Here is a 21,298-nt window from a genome sequence, read left to right on the forward strand (position 1 = left end):
TAGCATCAACAGGTTAGTGTTGATCACGAACGTGGTTTTGCAGTCAGTGCAATGTTTACAAATGCGGAGTTGGCAGATGCCCATTTGATGTATGGATTAGCACGGGGCAACAGCCGTGGCGCGGTACGTTTGTATCGAGACAGGTTTCCAGAACGAAGGTGTCCCGACATGAAGACGTTCGAGCAATTTATCGGCATCTTAGGGAGCACGGAACATTCCAGCCTATGACTCGCGACTGGAGAAGACCTAGAACGACGAGGACACCTGCAATGGACGAGGCAATTCTTCGTGCAGTTGACGATAACCCTAATGTCAGCGTCAGACAAGTTGCTGCTGTACAAGGTAACGTTGACCACGTCACTGTATGGAGAGTGCTACGGGAGAACCAGTTGTTTCCGTACCATGTACAGCGTGTGCAGGCACTATCAGCAGCTGATTGGCCTCCACGGGTACACTTCTGCGAATGGTTCATCCAACAATGTGTCAATCCTCATTTCAGTGCAAATGTTCTCTTTATGAATGAGGCTTCATTCCAACGTGATCAAATTGTAAATTTTCACAATCAACATGTGTGGGCTGACGAGAATCCGCACGCAATTGTGCAATCACGCCATCAACACAGATTTTCTGTGAACGTTTTGAGCAGGCATTGTTGGTGATGTCTTGATTGGGCCCCATGTTCTTCCACTTACGCTCAATGGAGCACGTTATCATGATTTCATACGGGATACTCTACCTGTGCTGCTAGAACATGTGCCTTTACAAGTACGACACAACATGTGGTTCATGCACAATGGAGCTCCTGCACATTTCAGTCGAAGTATTCGTACGCTTCTCAACAACAGATTCGGTGACCGAAGGATTGGTAGAGGCGGACCAATTCCATGGCCTCCACGCTCTCCTGACCTCAACCCTTTTGACTTTCATTTATGGGGGCATTTGAAAGCTCTTGTCTATGCAACCCCGGTACCAAATGTAGAGACTCTTCGTGCTCGTATTGTGGACGGCTGTGATACAATACGCCATTCTCCAGGGCTGCATCAGCGCGTCAGGGATTCCATGCGACGGAGGGTGGATGCATGTATCTTCGCTAACGGAGGACATTTTGAACATTTCCTGTAACAAAGTGTTTGAAGTCACGCTGGTACGTTCTGTTGCTGTGTGTTTCCATTCCATGGTTAGTGCGATTGGAAGAGAAGTAATAAAATGAGCTCTAACATGGAAAGTAAGCGTTTGCGGACACATGTCCACATATCATATTTTCTTTCTTTGTGTGTGAGGAATGTTTCCTGAAAGTTTGGCCGTACCTTTTTGTAACACCCTATATATATATATATATATATATATATATATATATATATATATATATATATATATATATATATATATATATATATGATTAAATTAGTACCGAGCGAGTTGGCGCAGTGGTTAGCACACTGGACTCGCATTCGGGAGGACGACGGTTCAATCCCGTCTCCGGCCATCCTGATTTAGGTTTTCCGTGATTTCCCTAAATCGTTTCAGGCAAATGGCGGGATGGTTCCTTTGAAAGGGCACGGCCGATTTCCTTCCCAATCCTTCCGTAACCCGAGCTTGCGCTCCGTCTCTAATGACCTCGTTGTCGACGAGACGTTAAACACTAACCACCACCACCATTAAATTAGTAAAAAGACAGAGAAAAGTTAAAATGGTGGTTTTAATGCTTCAAGTGTTCTAATTAGTCCCCCCTCCCCTCCCCCCCCCCCCTCCGACTTGAGTACTACGCATAGAAAGTTCATACAACCATTTGAAACTGACAGAAAAGTCCTTCTTTCGGATGTTGTTCAACTCGCACGTCACATTGGCTTTAATGTCAATTATTTCTTCGAAACGTTGATCCTTCATGAAAATATCTGCACTTTAACATGTTCTGGTAGGTTCGTTTTGATAACACCAAGTCTCTTCATCCTTGATGATATTTTTCAGAAAATAGTTGTCCACGTGTTGCAGTTCAATCAGGTCGCAGCAGGCGTTAACGCGTCCTTGTTTTCGCTGGAGACTCAAGATATTCAGCACAGACTTTGGACATACTTTTCACTTCTTCAATAGATTCTGTAGAATGGTTGAACACTTGATTTAGAGATGTTTGTCTATTGCGATTTGTGACACAGTAACGTTAACACATACTGAATGGTTGAATACACACCTGTTGCTTATACTCCTTAGTTCTAGCTGCCATCATTGTTGTTAGGCTGACAATGCTTATTCGACCGGAATAAAACCAGTCTCGGAAATTTTTGGACGTATGAAGTAGTCCAAACTGGACCAGATTTATACAAATGATTTAAAACTTATATGATTACATTTATTTCATACAGTTTATGCTAGTATTAGTTAAATAATACAAAATAATTAACACACATTGTCTTTTAAATTTTAGTAATTCCCAAATCTTTTGAAATGCTCCATTTTCGAGAGTAATTTAAATATTCCTCATTGTTACGGTTCTGTGCAAACTATAAAATCTTTAGATTAAAATAACTTCCAAATTATTGTACATTAGATATACTGAAATGAGTGTTGTACTAAGTAAACATAGTAGTTTAAAATTAGTATGGTCAGTTTTCAGTAAGTGTTTATTTATTAGCGTTGTCGAAATTCTTGCAGCACATAGTGCTACAAAATTTGAAATATCGAACTGTCTGTAAAATACAAAATCCTCTGCAAAACTATGACAAAGGAGTCAGTGAAACATAAATTTCTGTCCGAATGAAAATAATAATTCGGAAAACACACCTGCGAACTTATTTTTATGTTTACTGGGTATTTGTTAGCATAAAGTAACTTGCAAAATGGAAAAAAAGTTAAGAACCATTTAATCCGCGACTGGTAACAGAGAAAGTGAAGAGGCTCTACTTTACTATGTTTCAGCTGGTCTCGCGATGTCAGTGTTTGGGAGGGGTGGGGTCGGGGATACAAAATGTGCAGTTTACAGAAAAGTCTTAACATTTATTTTTGTGGAAGATTTAGCAATATTTATTATATCTTGGTGTGGGCGTTAAAGATGACGTCCAGCGCCCAAAACCGCACGCTCATCATCAGAACACCCTACTTGTCCAGCACACAGATGATGAATTCTGTGACCTGTCGATAGGGCACGCGCGAGCTGGCACGGTGTGTTTTGCAGGCGGAGGAGCAGTCGCGGCGGTACGAGGGCGTGTCGGGGCAGTGTCGCGCGGTTTCGGCTCGCCAGGACGTGGCCAGCCTGGTGCACTCGCTGGCTTCACCGCAGCAGCACTCCCACCGCCACGCACACACCCACGCCTTCGCGTCGCCGCAGCCGCCACCCACGCCGCAACCCGACAACCCGGATGGCACGCCCAACGACGGGCCGCCCACTCCAGTGAGTACCTCTACACGTTCTAACGTGCGTCGACGCTTTCGCCAAGTAACCACATTTCATTTCCGTCACACCCATAATTCAAAAAGATGGATCACGTTTGCATATTGGGTGATAAATACTTATATGACTGTCAGCACAGGGTGGAGGAAGAAGGAAGGTTACGGGAGAGGGTCCATTGCCATACATGTTGTATCTTATTTTAAATGCGTGGAGCCGGCCGGAGTGGCCGTGCGGTTCTAGGCGCTTCAGTCTGGAACCGCAAGACCGCTACGGTCGCAGGTTCGAATCCTGCCTCGGGCATGGATGTGTGTAATGTCCTTAGGTTAGTTAGGTTTAAGTAGTTCCAAGTTCAAGGGGACTGATGACCTCAGAAGTTAAGTCCCATAGTGCTCAGAACCATTTGAACCATTTTCTTTAAATGCGTGGAAAGAGGAACAATGTGGGCAATACCGGTAAATTTCTCAGTTCCAAAACTTATCAGTAATATATTTATATGAGATAATTTTTACTATTTCACTCACTTTTTACAATATTTATTAGGACGACGCATTTCAGCAGCATGCTGCCATCCTCAGGTGCGGTACCTGCAGTCTGGAACCGCAAGACCACTACGGTCGCAGGTTCGAATCCTGCCTCGGGCATGGATGTTTGTGATGTCCTTAGGTTAGTTAGGTTTAACTAGTTCTAAGTTCTAGGGGACTAACGACCTCAGCAGTTGAGTCCCATAGTGCTCAGAGCCATTTGAACCATTCAGGTGCGGTACAGTTACATGTACATTAATTTGTAATGTGATGACGATTATTTGCTGGGTGTACCAGTGACGTTATGTACCGGAATTTGAACATTTTTGATGGAAATTTGTCTGGCACACAGACCACCGTAATAATCACATCACCATTATTTAACACGTTCGCATTCAGATGTGGAATGCAAACATCTGAATGTGAGAGTCTTAAATGATGGTGTTGTGGGCATTATTGTGGTCTGGGTGCCAGACAAATAAATTTGTAGCAAAAATGATAAAATTTCGGTACACAACCTCACTGGCACGCCCAAAAATGATCGTCGTCACACCTAAGATTAATGTACATGTACCTATACTGCACCTGATGATGGTAGCATGCTGCCGAAACACGTCGTGCTAATAAACGTTAGTAAAAACTGACTGAAGCAACAAAAATTATTTCTGAAATTTATAATACACTCACTGACCTGAACCAATTCCATTCAACGTGAATAAATTCAAGTATAACGTATTTCCCGTCTGAAATAGCGTTGCCGCCAACAAATACTGCAACTAACTGTGCGAGTTGCCTGTCCAGTCAGCGCTAAGTGCTCCAGTCGCAACCCTCACGAAATTTACGATGCGAGAGTCAAAGCAGGCGATTGTTGCACGCTCCATAGCAGCCAAGCGGGAATATGAAGTATAAGCCCAGTCCTGCAGGAGGTGCACCGAGAGCTAAGAACCAACGTGTGCCTCGCCAGATATCAGCAAGACGTTGCTGGCTCTCCGGAAAACCAGGCATCCATCCCTTCACGAGTGACTATGGGCAGCGTGTCACTGCCTCAACAGTGACTACTGAAGCCAACCCAGGGACTACTAGAGACAGTACCTTACCCTACACGGATCCTCTACCGTGTTATCAAATTCCCACCTCTCCTTACTCACATCGAACATGTCCGCATCTCTTATACTATCCGTAGACTAGATTCCAATACTGCCATTGTCTCACCTCTGATCATCAACACCCGGGTACGCTGCCGAGCCTTCATAAACGCATCTGGATGGCTGGCTCTGAGCACTATGGGACTTAACTTCTGAGGTCATCAGTCCCCTAGAACTTAGAACTACATAAACCTAACTAATCTAAGGACATCACACACATCCATGCCCGAGGCAGGCTTCGAACCTGCAACCGTAGCAGTCGCGCGGTTCCAGAGTGTAGAGCCTAGAACCGCTCGGCCACTCTAGCCGGCATAAACGCAGCCCTCTGTCCCAACACCTACACACACTCCATGTCCTGTCTCATCGCAACTTCAGCCAACTCTCTCTCACAGTCAGTGAGATCCGCCTCAATATTTATCCATCCTACCAACTTTAACCCTTCCCCCTATCCCTCTCCACCCAGCCCTATCCCCTTCTTCTTCTACCACTACCCTCTCCACACACCATTACTCCACCTCACAATCTGCTTATTTTTTTGTTTACTTACACGTAAATTTCCGTAGGACCAAATTAAGGTGCAAATCTCTAAGGTCATGGGACGTCTCAGTACATGAAATTACAACATAAAAGAAATAAGAGGTAAAAATAAAATGTTTATGACCCCAAAAAAGTCAATCCATAAGTTTAAGTAAACAAAATCAACAATACAACAAGAATCAGCTTAATTTTTCAAGGAACTCCTCGACACAATAGAAGGAGTGACCCATGATGAAACTCTTCAGTTTCGATTTGAATGCGTGGGGATAATTGCTAAGCATTTTGAATTCGAGTGGTAGCTTATTGAAAATGGATGCAGCAGTATACTGCACGCCTTTCTGCACAAGAGTTAAGGAAGTCCAATTCAAATGCAGATTGTATTTCTGCCGAGTATTAACTGAGTGAAAGCTGCTTATTCTTGGGAATAAGCTAATATTGTTAACAAGAAATGTCAGTAAGAAATCTATATATTGAGAGGCCAAAGTCAAATTACCCATACTCGTGAACAGGGGTCGATAAGAGGTTCATGAACTTACACCACTTATTGCCCGATCCACCCGTTTCTGAGCCAAAAATATCCTTTTAGAATGGAAAGAGTTACCCAAAAATATAATACCATACGATATAAGCGAATGAAAATAAGCAAAGTAGACTAATTTTCGTATCCAAAGATCACTCACTCCAGATACCGTTCGAATAGTAAAAATAGCAGCAGTAAGTCTTTGAACAAGATCCTGACGTGGGCTTTCCACGACAGTGTACTATCTCTCTGAACACCTACATATTTGAGCTGTTCAGTTTCACTAATCATGTGCCCATTCTGTGAAATTAAAAAGTCAGGTTTTGTTGAATTGTGTGTTACAAACTGTAAAAACTGAGTCTTACTGTGAGTTAGCATTAGTTTATTTTTTACAAGCCATGAATTGATGTTATGAACTGCACTGTTTGAAACCGAGCCAATGTTGCACACAACATCCTTTACTACCAAGCTAGTGTCATCAGCAAACAGAAACATTTTAGAGTTATCTGTAATACCAGAGGACATATCATTTATATAAATAAGGAACAGGAGTGGCCCCTCCCCCCCTTGACCGTACCCCACTCAGACCCCACATCACTGCGATTCTCAACATTGTGAATAATGACTTTTTGCAGTCTGGTGCTAAAGTAAGAAGTTAACCAATTGTGAGCTACTCCCCGTATTCTCCAATGGTCAACTTCTGGATCAACACAATCAAATGCCTTAGTTAAATCAAAAAATATGCCTAGCGTTCGAAGCCTTTTCTTTAACCCATCCAGTACCTCACAGAGAAAAGAGAATATAGCATTTCTAAAGCCACTTCTAAAGCCGAACTGTACATCTGATAGCAAATCGTGTGATATAAAATGAATAATTATCCTTACACACACAGCCTTTTCAGTACCTTTAGCTAACACTGACGGCATAGAAATAGGTGTAAAATTATATACATTATCCCTTTCTCCCTTTTTATAAAGCGGCTTTACTACTGAGTACTTTAATCGTTCAGGAAACTGACCATTCCTAAAGGAAAAATTACAAATTGGCTAAATACATGGCTAACATGTGCAGCACAGTACTTTAATATTCTGCTAGGCACTCTATCATAACCAGGTGAGTTCTCAGTCTTCAGTGATTTAATTATTGACTTAATCTCCCCCTTGTCTGTATCACAGTGGAGTATTTTAGACATCAATCTCGGAGAGACATTTACCAAGAAAGTTATATGATTCCTTGCACAAACTAAATTTGCATTTAATTCACAAGCAACGCTCAGAAAATGTTTGTTAAATACTGTACATATATCTGATTTATCAGTGACAGAAATATTTTTACTGCGAACTGACTTTATATCGCCGACCTTGTGCTGCTGACCAGACACTCCCTTCACAACTGACTATATGGTTTTGATTTTATCCTGTGAATTAGCTATTCCATTTGCATACCACATACTCTTTGCTTTCCTAATAACATTTTAAGCACCTTACAATACTGTTTGTAATGGGCTACTGTAGTTTGATTGTAACTACTTCTAATATTTTGATATCATTCCCACTTTGTTCTACATGATATCCTTATCCCACTAGTCAGCCACCCGGGCTACTTATTACTGCTAGTACCCCGTTTAGAGCGTTCTAATGGAAAGCAACTCTCAAAGGGCATGAGATATGTGTTGCGAAAGCATTATATTTATCTTCTATGTTATCGGCACTCTAAACATCCTGCCACTCTTGTTGCTTGACACGGTTTAAAAAACTCTCTATTGCTGTTTAATTAACTTTCCTACATAGTTTGTAATTATATGTGACATTTGTTTGAGTACAAAAGCCTTTTAGTGTCAAAATTTGTGCATCATGGTCTGAAAAGCCGTTCACCCTTTTAATAACAGAATGCCCATCTAGTAATGAAGAATGAATAAAAATATTGTCTATAGCTGTGCCACTGTTCCCCTGCACGCTTGTTGGAAAAAACAGTCTGCATCAGATCATATGAGTTTAGAAGATCCACCAACATCCTTTTGCTTGCACCATCATATACACAATTTATATTGAAGTCACCACATATAACTAAGTTCTGGTACTTCCTACAAATTGAATCAAGAACCCTCTCTAGCCTGAGCAGAAATGCTCTGAAGTCAGAGTTAGCCACAACAATTAGAAGTTTAGTTTCACTAAATTAACTGTCCCTGCACAAAATTCCAAAATCTGTGATACGTCACTGAACTTAAATGGAATATTGTATTTTACGTACATAGCCACTCCCCCACCCCGCAAGGAACTCCTCCCCACTATCTGCTTGACCTCCTACCTATCATCAAGACAGTTTCCCCACCTAACAGACCTTGCCTGCTTACACACAGCCCTCCATCTCTGTGTAACATACTCTCTCCTCCCACAATACTTCTCACATATTGCAGGTCCTGCCGATGCTAAGTGGAAGTACAGTGCTCCAGCGGCTGGGGCAACTGTATTTTTTTTTAAATTGTGTACATTTTTTGTACTTTTAGATGTCCGTCATTAATCTTTTTAATTTAAAATGTAAACAGTCCTCATATTTAAATTTTTCTATCATATTTGTTATACCTTTATGAATGCTCTTGGCTGAAGAGCGGACTACTGTACCGCAGACAGCCCACCTTCAGCCCGTCTGTAGTGTGGGGGATGAAATAACAATAATGAAAAAAAAAAATACTGCGTACAGTTTCCGTCGGCTAGAGCTGACTGAGTCGTGTACCGACTGCTTGCACTCCAGCACAAACCGAAGCCCACGAGAAAGACAGGCAGTCGAGTCCTGAGTAACTATTGAAGACGAATTTAGTAAACTTGACTGCCTGTTTAAATGCTTGGAAGTTCTCGTTATCACACGACAAAATTAAGACATTTGTTGGGCACCTTTTCCGTGAAATATTGATTTCCTGTGGGCCCTGCACTGAGACGACCGTTTACGAAGTGTGCGGCAAGCAGACTATTGTGACGTCACAAGTTCGTTGCAGGCCCCATATGTCTCGCTGGCCCCGTCATAAACGCTTCAGTGGAAAGGAGTGAGTCACGCCAAGAAGTTTAGTAGGCAACAGTGATTCGGATGCTAGCTTTCCCCATTTTAGTTCCGGCCTCCGGGAGTTAGCTACAGCCTACACCTCAGAACTGTATTTAACTAGAATCGCCGAAGAGGCGGAGGTAAATTTCTTGCTGTCGCTATTGTAACCACCAGTTTTTTCAAGCTAATAAAAAAGTTGCTTCTATTATCTACCGGGGCTCTCCTCAATTAATAAGAGAAAGTAGGATTTTTCAGTAGATATAGTCTGTATTTGAATCGCGTAGCTACTGTTCACGTACACTGTAGGATGTCTTATTGTATTTTTCCGGTAAGTAATGGGAATGAAGTCATCTCCAAAGAAACAAAAAAATGGTTCAAATGGCTCTGAGCACTATGGGACTCAACTGCTGTGGTCATAAGTCCCCTAGAACTTAGAACTACTTAAACCTAACTAACCTAAGGACAGCACACAACACCCAGCCATCACGAGGCAGAGAAAATCCCTGACCCCGCCGGGAATCGAACCCGGGAACCCGGGCGTGGGAAGCGAGAACGCTACCGCACGACCACGAGATGCGGGCTCCAAAGAAACAGCAACAAGCAACACGCTCCCAGAGAAGAAAATTCGTACACGGTGTTATTAACTTCTGTGAAATGGAGGAGCAGAGGAAGGCCTAACAGTTCAGTCACAGGAAGCTGATGAGAGGAACAATACGAATTACTTTAAGTGGTTGCAGGAAAAACTTATTTCAGTCATTCCAGACAGAGGCATTGCTTTCTTTCAATGGTCCATATCACACAGTTCACGAAAATAAACCTCCCACCCAAGCTCCCGCGAAGATAGTATATTAGTAGTTGATAAAATCAATATGTCAGTAACAGGAGACACGACGTAGGAGTACTGTACCAAATATTCCAGGCAAATAAATCATTACAATGTAGAGAACAACACATTATTGACAACTTAACAGCAAAACTCTTATGTCAACGCTTAGAATTAGCAGAGACGATACCTCATCAATTCGTGTGTAGATCAAGCAGAAATGTGACAGCAGGTAATAAAGAAGTTGGCGATTACAATACACTCAAGTGAAACACAAAAAAAATTGACCAAATCTATGACAAGAATGGACACTGTATCATAAGGCTCGAAAACAACGACTTCTTGGGGCTCTTCGGAAATAATATACACTATGCGAGTAAAAATAAAGAACTATCCAAAGTGTAATTCACGCAAATGATAAAGAGTGAATTTTCTAAGCCCTTAAAAAAGTATATCCAAAACATTTTGACGTGGCATTAAATGATGTGTGACAAACTTAAGTAGAGTGAGGTTAAAAGTGGTGGATGTTCAAATGTGTGTCAGATCTTATGGGACTTAACTGCTAAGGTCATCAGTCCTTAAGCTTACACACTACTTAACCTAAATTATCCTAAGGACAAGCGCACACACCTCCGCCGGGACCAGCCGCAAAGTCCATGACTGAAGCGCCTTATACCTTTCGGCTAATCCCGCGCGGCTAATGGTAGGACAACCATTCATAAATCCAAACGCATACTGAGAGAGTGTGGCAGTAACAGAATAGCGAATCAAATGAAGAGAGTAATTAGGATCCTAGCGTGACTAAACTTACAGAAGAAGAAAGTCAGAACAATTAAAAAGCCCTACAAACAGCCGCCGCTCATCGCTGACCTGTGGATTTCTCCATCTTCTAGTCGTCTGAAAAACTGCAGTCATTTTCATCAAATCATTGACGTTTGCCGGCAGTCTCAAAAACCGTACAGGGACGCCGAAGACCTGGCGGCCACAAGACTAGACTAGCTGACCGACCCGAGAGCCGCAAATTATATATATATATATATATATATATATATATATATATATATATATATATAAGTGTGTGTGAATTCTTAAGGGATCAAACTGCTGAGGTCATCGGTCCCTAGACTTACACACTACTTAAACTAAGCTATGTTAAGGACAGCATACACAGTCATGCCCGAGGAAGGACTCGAACCTCCGGCGGGAGGGGCCGCGCGATCCGTGACCTCGCCACTCCGCGCGGCCCGCAAATTATAAAGCGTGCCGGGTAGACTCGGAAAACAGTGCAATTGTTGACGTAATGTGGAAACGGAGCGATTTACCTGAAGTTCAAAAGGGGCATGATCATTGGCTTTCGGACTAAGGGTGGAAGCGTTTCCGAAACGGCTAAGGGTGTAAACTGTTCGCGTTGCCAGTGTGGTTCAAGTACAACGTGCGTGACAAAATGGAGCAATGCAAAACAGGCGCAGAGGCCGCTGTGGTGCACCGCGGGCTATACATGACGGGGGTGAACTACGGGTTGCGAAATGTGTACGGGTGAATAGTTGTGCCACTGTTGCTCGACTGACCGCCCAAACGAACCAAGAGACTACAAACAGTGTATCTTCAACGACCGATCAGCGAACGTTGCTACCCATGATCCTCTGCAGCAGGCGCCTGGGTGCCTATTCTGTATCTTTCGGCCATTGTACCAATCGTTTCGGTACTCAAAAGCACCGAACGGTCTAGTACTCGACTTAGAGCCCCTGCATTATTCAGTATGCATTTCGGAAGAGATACCGTTCGGGTCTAGAGAACCGAAGCGCTGTTGTTGGTTCGCGTCGCACAAGCCAATCAAAAGCAAGTGGCCGCAGATCCGCGCATGCGCACTGCAGCGCGCATGGCGCCACGAACACAAAGCGGCTAGCAGACGACACGGGCGCACTAATCTTCCAAGAACCGAAAATTGCGTTTACGTTGCCGTAACGCATGACGCCGCACTCCATCGAGCTGACGTGCCCGCAGGCACGTGGCGCAGTATATCCATTTCCATGATTCTCAGCTGAAATGCATAGAAATTTTTACAGTTTCCCTGACCGCATGTTTCCATGAATGCATAATAACGATAGCGTATTTGACTGTATTCTGCAGATTGTCGTAAACGCCGCATTATGTCACCTTATTCTCATTCACACTGACATCGTGTTTTGGATTTTACGTTTCGGAAAATGAGTTAGGAATAGTCTGTAGTACCACATTGTACTAATGCATCTATAAAAACGCCCGAAAAATTGATTCTGAGATTTTCAAAGAATAAGATGATGAACAGAATGTGGTAATAACTCGCTCCTAGAGATCCAAATGATTAAGTAGCGCACTTCCATATATGATACGTCAACGATTTGGGACTTAAAAACAAAATTGAAAAAACGCATTTTCGAGAGCTTGTGCAGTTCGTCGAAGCTTATAACATGCATCTCATGAAAATGTTTCGTATATGGTGCTACAGTCTAAAAATATTACGGCGGAGATCTTTCATTTCTGTCTACTGTTGTTGACGATTCGATCGCAGATAAATACTTGTGACAAGCAAGATTATGAAGATTACTGCTGCTGGTTACATTCTCAGCAATTTAAGTTTTGCTCTTAGATTCCTGTCTAACCGCATACTCGGAAATCGCTACATATTCGGAAAAAATGGTGAATTATTTCTGAGAAGAAAAAATATAATGGTCACTGTCGGTTGTTTCACTCACAGCAATTTCATCTCCAGCAATTTCATATTTTGTTTTTTAAACACACAAAAATCACGAAATCATTACTGAGGAAGTGCGCTGCTACATGTAAGTAATAACGAATATTACAGAATATACCTAACTGACACGAATAACAATGTCTCAGAACGTGTTGTATGTATGTAGAAGAAAAAATAATTCTTGCACGCATCCGTGCGTGCACCCTTGTCCTTTTGTATCGCATTCCTGCGCGCTAACCACTTGGCCACGCCAAATAACCGAAACGCAGTGCTCAATTCTTCTACTATTGCAGAGAGGAACATAGGCTGACTTCGTTGCCAAACGGTGCTGAGTAAGTCATAAATGCGTGATAGTTTGGAAGGTTTCCAATATCAGGCTTCACATAATTGCTTTCCATTGTAACTTGCCGGATGGCCGAACGGTTCTAGGCGTTACAGTCTGGAACCGCACGACCGCTACGGTCGCAGGTTCGAATCCTGCCTCGGGCTTGGGTGTGTGTGATGTCCTTAGGTTAGTTGGGTTTAAGTAGTTCTAAGTTCTAGGGGACTGATGACCTCAGAAGTTAAGTCCCATAGTGCTCAGAGCCATTTGAACCATTTTGTAACTTGAATGCTGTAAAAAGTTTCGATAGTTACTAAATAAACCATTTGTGGGAAAAAGTACACAGTCACTAGTGGTGGTGGTGGTTAGTGTTTAACGTCCCGTCGACAACGAGATCATTAGAGACGGAGCACAAGCTCGGGTTAGGGAAGGATTGGGAAGGAAATCGGCCGTGCCCTTTCAAAGGAACCATCCCGGCATTTGCCTGAAACGATTAAGGGAAATCACGGAAAACCTAAATCAGGATGGCTGGAGACGGGATTGAACTGTCGTCCTCCCGAATGCGAGTCCAGTGTGCTAACCACTGCGCCACCTCGCTCGGTAAAGTCACTAGTAACGTCAATTCACACTCATGTAATATACACAAGGAGAGCTGATGTCTTGATATTTAATGAGGTTTAAACTCTTATTTGCGTAAAAAATAACACGTATTTTGAGAGAATTTTGACCGAGAATTTTTTTTTATGTAATCATTCACAGTAACAACCTAACCTAACCATATTTCTAACAAAGGAAAGTAGTCTGTTGTGAATTCACTTTCCAACCGGATGCGTCCTGTGGTGATTCTTTAGTAACACAATCAATAAATCGAAAGCTAAAACCGCTAAATACGTTTAAATAACAAATTATAGGTGTACATAAGCCACAGCTCACCTATCGACAGTGCCACACCGAAATCCTAAACCTCTCGGTAAAATTGTCGTAAAATCGGTGGGAGAACCGTTCAGTAACAGGTCTCAGACGCTTACTGAATAGGATATTTGGATAAAGAACATAAAATGACGTCACTACCGAGACTAACCTACTACTCCGATCGGTATGAACGATACAGAATAGGGCCCCTGGTTTATGCACCCATGCTGACTGCTGTTCTCCGGCAACGAAGGCTGGAATTTGCGCGCCATTACCGCATCTGAACATCCACTGAGTGGCGATAGGTGGCCGTTTCAGATGAATCGCGTTTTCTGCTGCTTCCAACAGAAAGCAAACACCCTGTAACAATCTTTGGCAGGGTGCAGGATGGAGGAGGGAGCGTTATCGTTTGGGGAATATGTTCGTGCCATTCACTGAATGACCTCTTCAGTCTGGAAGGAACAGTGGATAAACACAAGTACGCATCTGTCCTCGGGGACCATGTCCACCCCTGCATGCAGTTTCTTTCTCCTCGGCACGATAGCGTCTAGCAGCAACGTGTCATGCAGCTCGCAGTGTACGTGCGTGCTTCAAAAAGCACGAGGGTGAGTTTACCCTATTCCCCTCGTCACCCAATTCGCCGGAATGAAATCCAGTCAAGAATCTGTGGGACCACCTCCATCGGGCTATTCGAGGCTACTGTCATCCCTGAAAAGAGTCCGCTGATTGCTTTGGAGCGGTGTAGAACTGGACTTGTGACCCGGCACTGCTGACGTAAGTTATAACATTGATGTAATATGTGTATTCCAATTTGTTGTACGGAAACAGCACATTGAGATGGATGTACGTGGAGTCGTGAGAGATTGGCAGAAAGGAGCTATCGAGTTTGGCAGTGCCGATGTCCACGTTATGAACGAAGTATCCTATGTGTTAATGTATCGAAGTTGAGTGTTGAATATATCTACAAGGGCCTGAGTAAAATGCGACACCTTCTTAATGACGGTCTGCCTCAGCGCAGACAGTATTTGCTACTGCCAGAGAATGCATGTCCGTATCAGCCCGAACACTACGAAGGGGACTGGATGCAATGGACGACCAAACTGGATACCTCGCAATAGGCCATTGCTCAGAGCGGCGCAGTGGGTCAAAAAATACAGAAACTTGGCAGTAGCTAACTGAAAACGTTTAGTATGGTTCGACAAGTATTGAGTTGGCCTCTTTTTCAGTGATGCAAGATATCGAGTGTACCGACGGCACAATGAGACGATTAACCTGCAGCTTGTGGAACGTGCAAAATGGCTCTGAGCACTATGGGACTTAACATCTGAGGTCATCAGTCCCCTAGAACTTAGAACTACTTAACTAACCTAAGGACATCACACACATCCATGCCCGAGGCAGGATTCGAACCTGAAACCGTGGCGGTCGCGCGGTTCCAGACTGAAGCGCCTAGAACCGCTCGGCCGGCTGGAACGTGCAGTCTAAGCCTAAGGAGATTCTGTATTGTTTCTGGAGACATGGAATCACTAATTCAGGATACCGTGAACATGAACCAGGATGATTATTTCAAGATTCTCGGTGACCAAGTGTAGTCTTTTCTTCTACCTCTTCATATTGAGTATGGTGCAGGAAGTCCCGTTTTCCAAGATGATAACAGCTGTATTCACCGGGCTTCACACATTCATTTCTGGTTTGATGAGCACAAAGTCACTCCTATCGCACCTCGACTGGCCCACTAAATCATCCGACATGAATCCCTTAGAAATGCGTGGGACTATTCTGAACAGCGGATGAAACGTAGCAGTCAACGTCCCCGCAGTTTGGTAGCTGTAAGGCAGCTAATCCTCGATGAGTGGCTTTAGTTGGATATGGCATATCTGAAGAAACTTTTCGACTCAATTCCTAACCCGACTGAGTCCATTAACACCGCTGGAGTCGGTATTGCCTAGTCTTAGCGTGATGTGTCTTGTGGGAGACTAAACTTTCGCTCGATGTGCTTACTAATGTCGAGTCGCTGCCCTACTATTAGCCAAACACTGTGACTCTTACCTCTGGTTGTGTCCTGCGAGCTTCTTCAGGACACCAGAAAAAGAGGGTGGTCGTCCAGCAGTAGCTACAATGCATAAGGCTAAAGCTAGAAATTTTGCGATGATAGAGACTCGGTTGGAAACTTATGAGATTCTAGGGTGCTTCTCCAAGAGAAGAACTAGGGATGGTACAACCATTTTAATATATCAGACATTGGGTCCGTTTAGTCGACTCACAATTGGACAATGAGTGTATACAATCCCCTATGTAATACTTTCAGTCTACCAACGATTGGAACTAAGTTAAGATTGGAAAAAAAACTGTTACTTATTCTCAGTAAAGTTCTAAAATACATAGGCAAGACTTAGCAACCAGGGTAGCTATAGGGCTTACATCGGCAGATACACGACTTCGTCCGGACTGTCTCTTCTTACTACACACAGACTTAGCTCTCTACCTGCTCTCTGTCCGTCTTTTTGACAGGCCGGGGGAGCGGTTGGCAGACCACATGCCCCTCCGTATCCGCATCCGGGGACGCCTAAGGGCTGAGGATGACACTGCAGCCGGTTAGTACCGTTGGGTCTTCAAGGCCTGTTCGGACGGTGTTTGCATTTTTTTGTGCTGGAATTATATAATATATTCCCTCGCTTCAGACCCGCTCTTTCAAGTACACATCCCATTAACATCTCATGGCTTCTGGAGCTTTCTCTGGAAAGTTTCTGACGACCATCACGGAGACATAGGCTGCTACAGATTCGGCTAAGTTATAAGGGTAATGTTATTACCTAACACATAGGATAGCTGGCGCCTACCTGTTCTACCTTAAAGGGGGAGGGGAGCCATCACACCTGTGAATCACCGATTTTGATGAGTCTGAAGTGTGTTGTAGTGTGACGTGTCCTGATTACATGGCTAGCCGCGTTTCAAGCGACGACCCCCAGTTTCCGAGAAAACCGCTGTTGAAGTTTTATGCCTACGGCCTATACCTCTAGCGGTAGTAATGTTTCGACCAAGCAGGCGTAGCGCAGTGGCTAATGTTCGAGGTTAGCATGCTGGCGACACAGGTTCGAATCCTGCGCGTGTAGTATTTTCCCTTCAATTTCATAGTACAGAAGATAATCAAATAGCAAATATCATGCACAATTCTTCAAAAATATTCGTTTTCGCCATAGTAGTTTCATTAATAACTTCCTAGATATTTTGAACGCTTCTGGCATGGCACAAAAGGTAAACGATGCTTGGTTTCAAAAATTTCAGATTCAATTTTAGACCATGTACTTACAGGAAAAATTGTAAAGTACAGTCCGGAACCGCGCTGCTGCTACGGTCGCAGGTTCGAATCGTGCCTCGGGCATGGATGTATGTGATGTCCTTAGGTTAGTTAGGTTTAAGTAGTCCTAAGTCTAGGGGATTGATGACCTCAGATGTTAAGTCCCATAGTGCTTAGAGCCATTTGAACCTGTGGTGTGCGTACTGTAAGACCTTCGGTACACACACCATCAGATTATTTGACTTGTCGCTCTAACGAGGTAGACGAGTGTCAGCAATATGTCTCGTGGTCTTATCGTGGCGTGTTTATCTTCTGCCGTTAGGTCAGACGATAGAAATGCCACTTGCACGCTTAGAGTAGCAGATTGACGGTGACCAATTTTAAACAGAACTTGATTAATTTTGACACACATTTATTAAAATAACAACAATCATAAACCTTACTTAACTTGATTCTGGATGCTATTTACAATTGACAATCTGAAGTTCCTTTGGTCTTGGTACGTTAATCTTATTCTCACATACCTCTGATACTTGAAAGTGTCTATACATTTCTATTCATGGCTATGTACAGGAATATGATAATCTTTTTAGGCGCAGACTGCAACCTGACTACAGACTAACGCAGACTGACTAATCGGGGGTCTGTGGACTCGTTATAATACCTCGCGCGTTCAGATATCACTGTGCGAGTGTGATCCGCGAGGAGAAAAGGTTCTACGTTAGCAGCAATCTCATTGGCTGCGTTACATATTAATACGTGGATCGGCGGAAGCAGAATTTGGTCCGTCTTTATGGCAGCGCCATCTACGAGTAGTAGAGCGGAGACGGACGAGCGCTGCGCCTGCGCTGTTGTGCTTAGCGGAGCGCGCTCTAGTGGGAAAGTTGTGTACGCGCTGACTACGCGGAACTATGTACACAACAGAACCATTTTGTAAAGTACGTGCAAGAGATCTTCGAATTCCGAATCATTACTGTCGCATAATAAAGCTAAAGACAAGATTGGTGAAACCTGAAACATTGCGGGCATACAAAAGGATTTTCTCAGATAGTAAGATACGTACTTTGTCTAGGATACTGGTATATTAAACCTGGGGTGAAGTGTATATGGAAAGCAATGTAGATTCTAAGTTCTCTAAATATTGCATACTGTTTTTAGGCGACATTTCCAGAAGGTAGCCATTTCTACTGCAGCAGCTAAGGGCAATAGGTGGATAACTGCGGATATTAGAAAGTCCTCACATATACTTACATTTCTCAGTTCTTTGCAAACGCGCTGCACTAACCCACAATTCTTGAGTACTATCACAAGTATGGAAAATTTACATGAGGGTACAGCTGAAAAAAAAAATTTGGTGACAAACGAATAATGCCTGTTCTCCATGCGTGCATAAGTAGCATACAAGCCGCATTAACAAGCATTATAGCCGCGCGGTCTCGGGCGTCTTGCACGGTCCGCGCGGCTCCCCCCGTCAGAGGTTAAGAGTCCTCCCTCGGGCATGGGTGTGTGTGTGTTGTGCATAGCGCAAGTTAGATTAAGTAGCGTGTAAGCTTAGGTACCGATGACCTAAGCAGTTTGGTCCCGTAAGATCTTACCACAAATTTACCAAACAAACATTATAAATTAATGCTTTAGATAAGACGTTTTCCCAGAGTTCCTAAAGCATGTATGAGTGGTGCACTTACTAAAGAAAAGTATAGCAGAAAGCACTAAAATTACAAGCCACATTCACTGTGGTCTCCATTCAGAAAAATAATTGAAGCAATGATGAAAGATAGAATGATAAGTTACTTGGATAAATACAACCTCCTTAACGAAGTACAGTTTAGTTTCAGAAGTGGAAAACGTACAGTATCGGCTATTACAGAGTTCACAAAAGTGGTATTTGAGGCTCTTGATAGAGAGATTGTGTTACAGTCATTTTTTGACTGAGGCTTTTGACTCCGTCGACCATAAAATTATACTGAGCAAGGAAGCGCTAGGCATAAGAGCAATAGCGAATGTGTGGTTTCAGTCTTACTTGGAAAACAGGACGCAAAAGGCGGGGACTCTTCACACGTCTGATGCCGATAAAGGTTTTGTAAAACAATTATCAGACAAGAGATAAATAAACTTGAGTGTTCCTCAGGGTACTGTAAAGTGTCAGTCCTGTTCTTAATATACACTCTTGAGACAAAAAAAAAAAAAAAAAAATACACGACGTACCACGAAGGAATTAACCGCTGGTCATCGCGGCTCAGTACGAAGCGGAATCCATGACTAAAGACAATTCTAATCCAGTAAATGAGCATTCAGCCCGAAGAACTCTCTGGATACGCCTCCACAGCGGTGGGATACCATCCTGACTGTTGCCCGCTGTACAGCCCCACAACTGGGAGTGAAGGGCTGGGGTGCTTAGCAAGACCCCTTTGGTTGTAATCTGTGGCACCCTCGCAACATAACAATAAGTCGACGATATTCTACGCCCCATTTTGTTGCCATTTATGGCAAGTCATACTGGGTTTACATTTCAGCAAGATAATGCCCGCTCACACACGGCGAGAGATTCTACTGCTTGTCTTCGTGCTTGCCAAGCCATATCTTGGCCAGCAAGGTCACCGGATCTCTCCCCAATTGAGAAACTGTGGAGCATTGTGGACAAGACCCTACATTCAGCTCGGGATTCTGACAATCGAACGTGCCAATCGGATAAACTCTGGCACGACATCCATCGGGAGGACATCTGTATCAATCAATGACAAGCCAAATAACTGCTTGCTGAAGGTCCAGAGATGGAGCAAAGCCTTACTGACTTGCTCAATTCGTGAAACTCTTTTTCTTGAGTAAATTATCCAATTTTTCTGAAATTGTGATCGGGTAATTCCTTCGTGGTGCGCCGTTTACTGTGTCGGAATGTATATCAGTGACCTTCCAGTCAGTGTAAGACATGGAGAAAAAGTTCTCTTTGCCGACGACAGCAACTTCATAGTCACTGATAAAACATCAGAACAGCAAATGAAACCCTCAAGGATTTTTGCAGTTTGGCAATATGTAATAAATTAACATTGAAAATAAGGAAAACTAAGCGTATGCACTTCAGCATAAAGAAAGGAAGCAGCTCTGTCACTTTAAGCACAGATGATAAATCTATAGCTTTTGTGGCAAACACGAATTGTTTAGGGATGAACATTGATTGTCAGCTGACAAGGTTTGAACATAAAAAGATAGTGGATAAAATAATTTCATCAGCAGCTCTTAAGGTTTTAGCATCAGTAAGTAACAGCCAATGTCTTGTGGTGACAAACTATGTCTACATACACACAGTTCTTACCTATGAGAGTCTTTGCTGTGGATCGAAGGCACAAAACATGGACACTGTTTTTAAACTGTAGAAAGGGGCATACGAATACTAGTTGGAAGTAGCAGTTGGGCTCATTGTAGAGAGATGGTTAAAAATGAGATATCTTTACTGCCTCTGATGAGTACATATACCAATCTGTGGTTCAAATATTAATTAATAGTGCGCTAATAATTCTATACATAACCTTGGAAGAAGAGCCAGTTTGGAGTTACATTTACTCAGGAAAAACAAACAAAAAACTCAAAACATTATTTTGTATCAGGTGATAAAATTATATAATAAATGTGCAAAAGAAAGTGAAAAATATTACTAAAATAAATTTGTTTAAAAAGGAAGCTTAAACATTCTCCGTAAGTATTGCGTATTGAACAGTTAAAGATTACCTAGATGACTCAAAGTAGTGGATAGTAATAAAAGAAGATAACTACACTTGATTATGGTTTACTGCTTTCACAACGATCATGAATCAATATGTTTAATGCTTGATATTAAGGTCTGTGGCTTAGTTTTCAGGTGGGCAGTAGTACATAATTTAATGTAGAGTCTGAAATTGTGTCAAGTAACACAGCAGCATCTTCTCAGTCCAAGGGTCATTGGTGGGTGTCTTTGTGTGAGTGGCAGTGAACAGTTGAACTCTGTTTTACGTAGCAAGTGACAGGAAACAGCCCAGGAGTCATCAACAGGTGTCCTCAGTGTGTGGGCAGTGAAAAAGAAAACTATGTTTC

The 21,298-nt window shown here is 42.9% G+C and overlaps 1 protein-coding gene across 1 annotated transcript in view; it reads left to right on the plus strand.

Annotated features, from left to right (window-relative positions):
• Nucleotides 1-21,298, plus strand: part of LOC126249492 (uncharacterized) — a 1,087,724-nt gene that overhangs the window by 451,755 nt on the left and 614,671 nt on the right. Inside the window, exon 6 of the mRNA XM_049951143.1 lies at nucleotides 3,170-3,385. Within this exon, the coding sequence (XP_049807100.1) occupies nucleotides 3,170-3,385 (216 nt within the window). The remainder of the gene's footprint in view (nucleotides 1-3,169; nucleotides 3,386-21,298) is intronic.

The sequence above is a fragment of the Schistocerca nitens genome, chromosome 3 (assembly GCF_023898315.1).
Source record: "Schistocerca nitens isolate TAMUIC-IGC-003100 chromosome 3, iqSchNite1.1, whole genome shotgun sequence".
In the NCBI taxonomy this organism is placed as follows: domain Eukaryota; kingdom Metazoa; phylum Arthropoda; class Insecta; order Orthoptera; family Acrididae; genus Schistocerca; species Schistocerca nitens.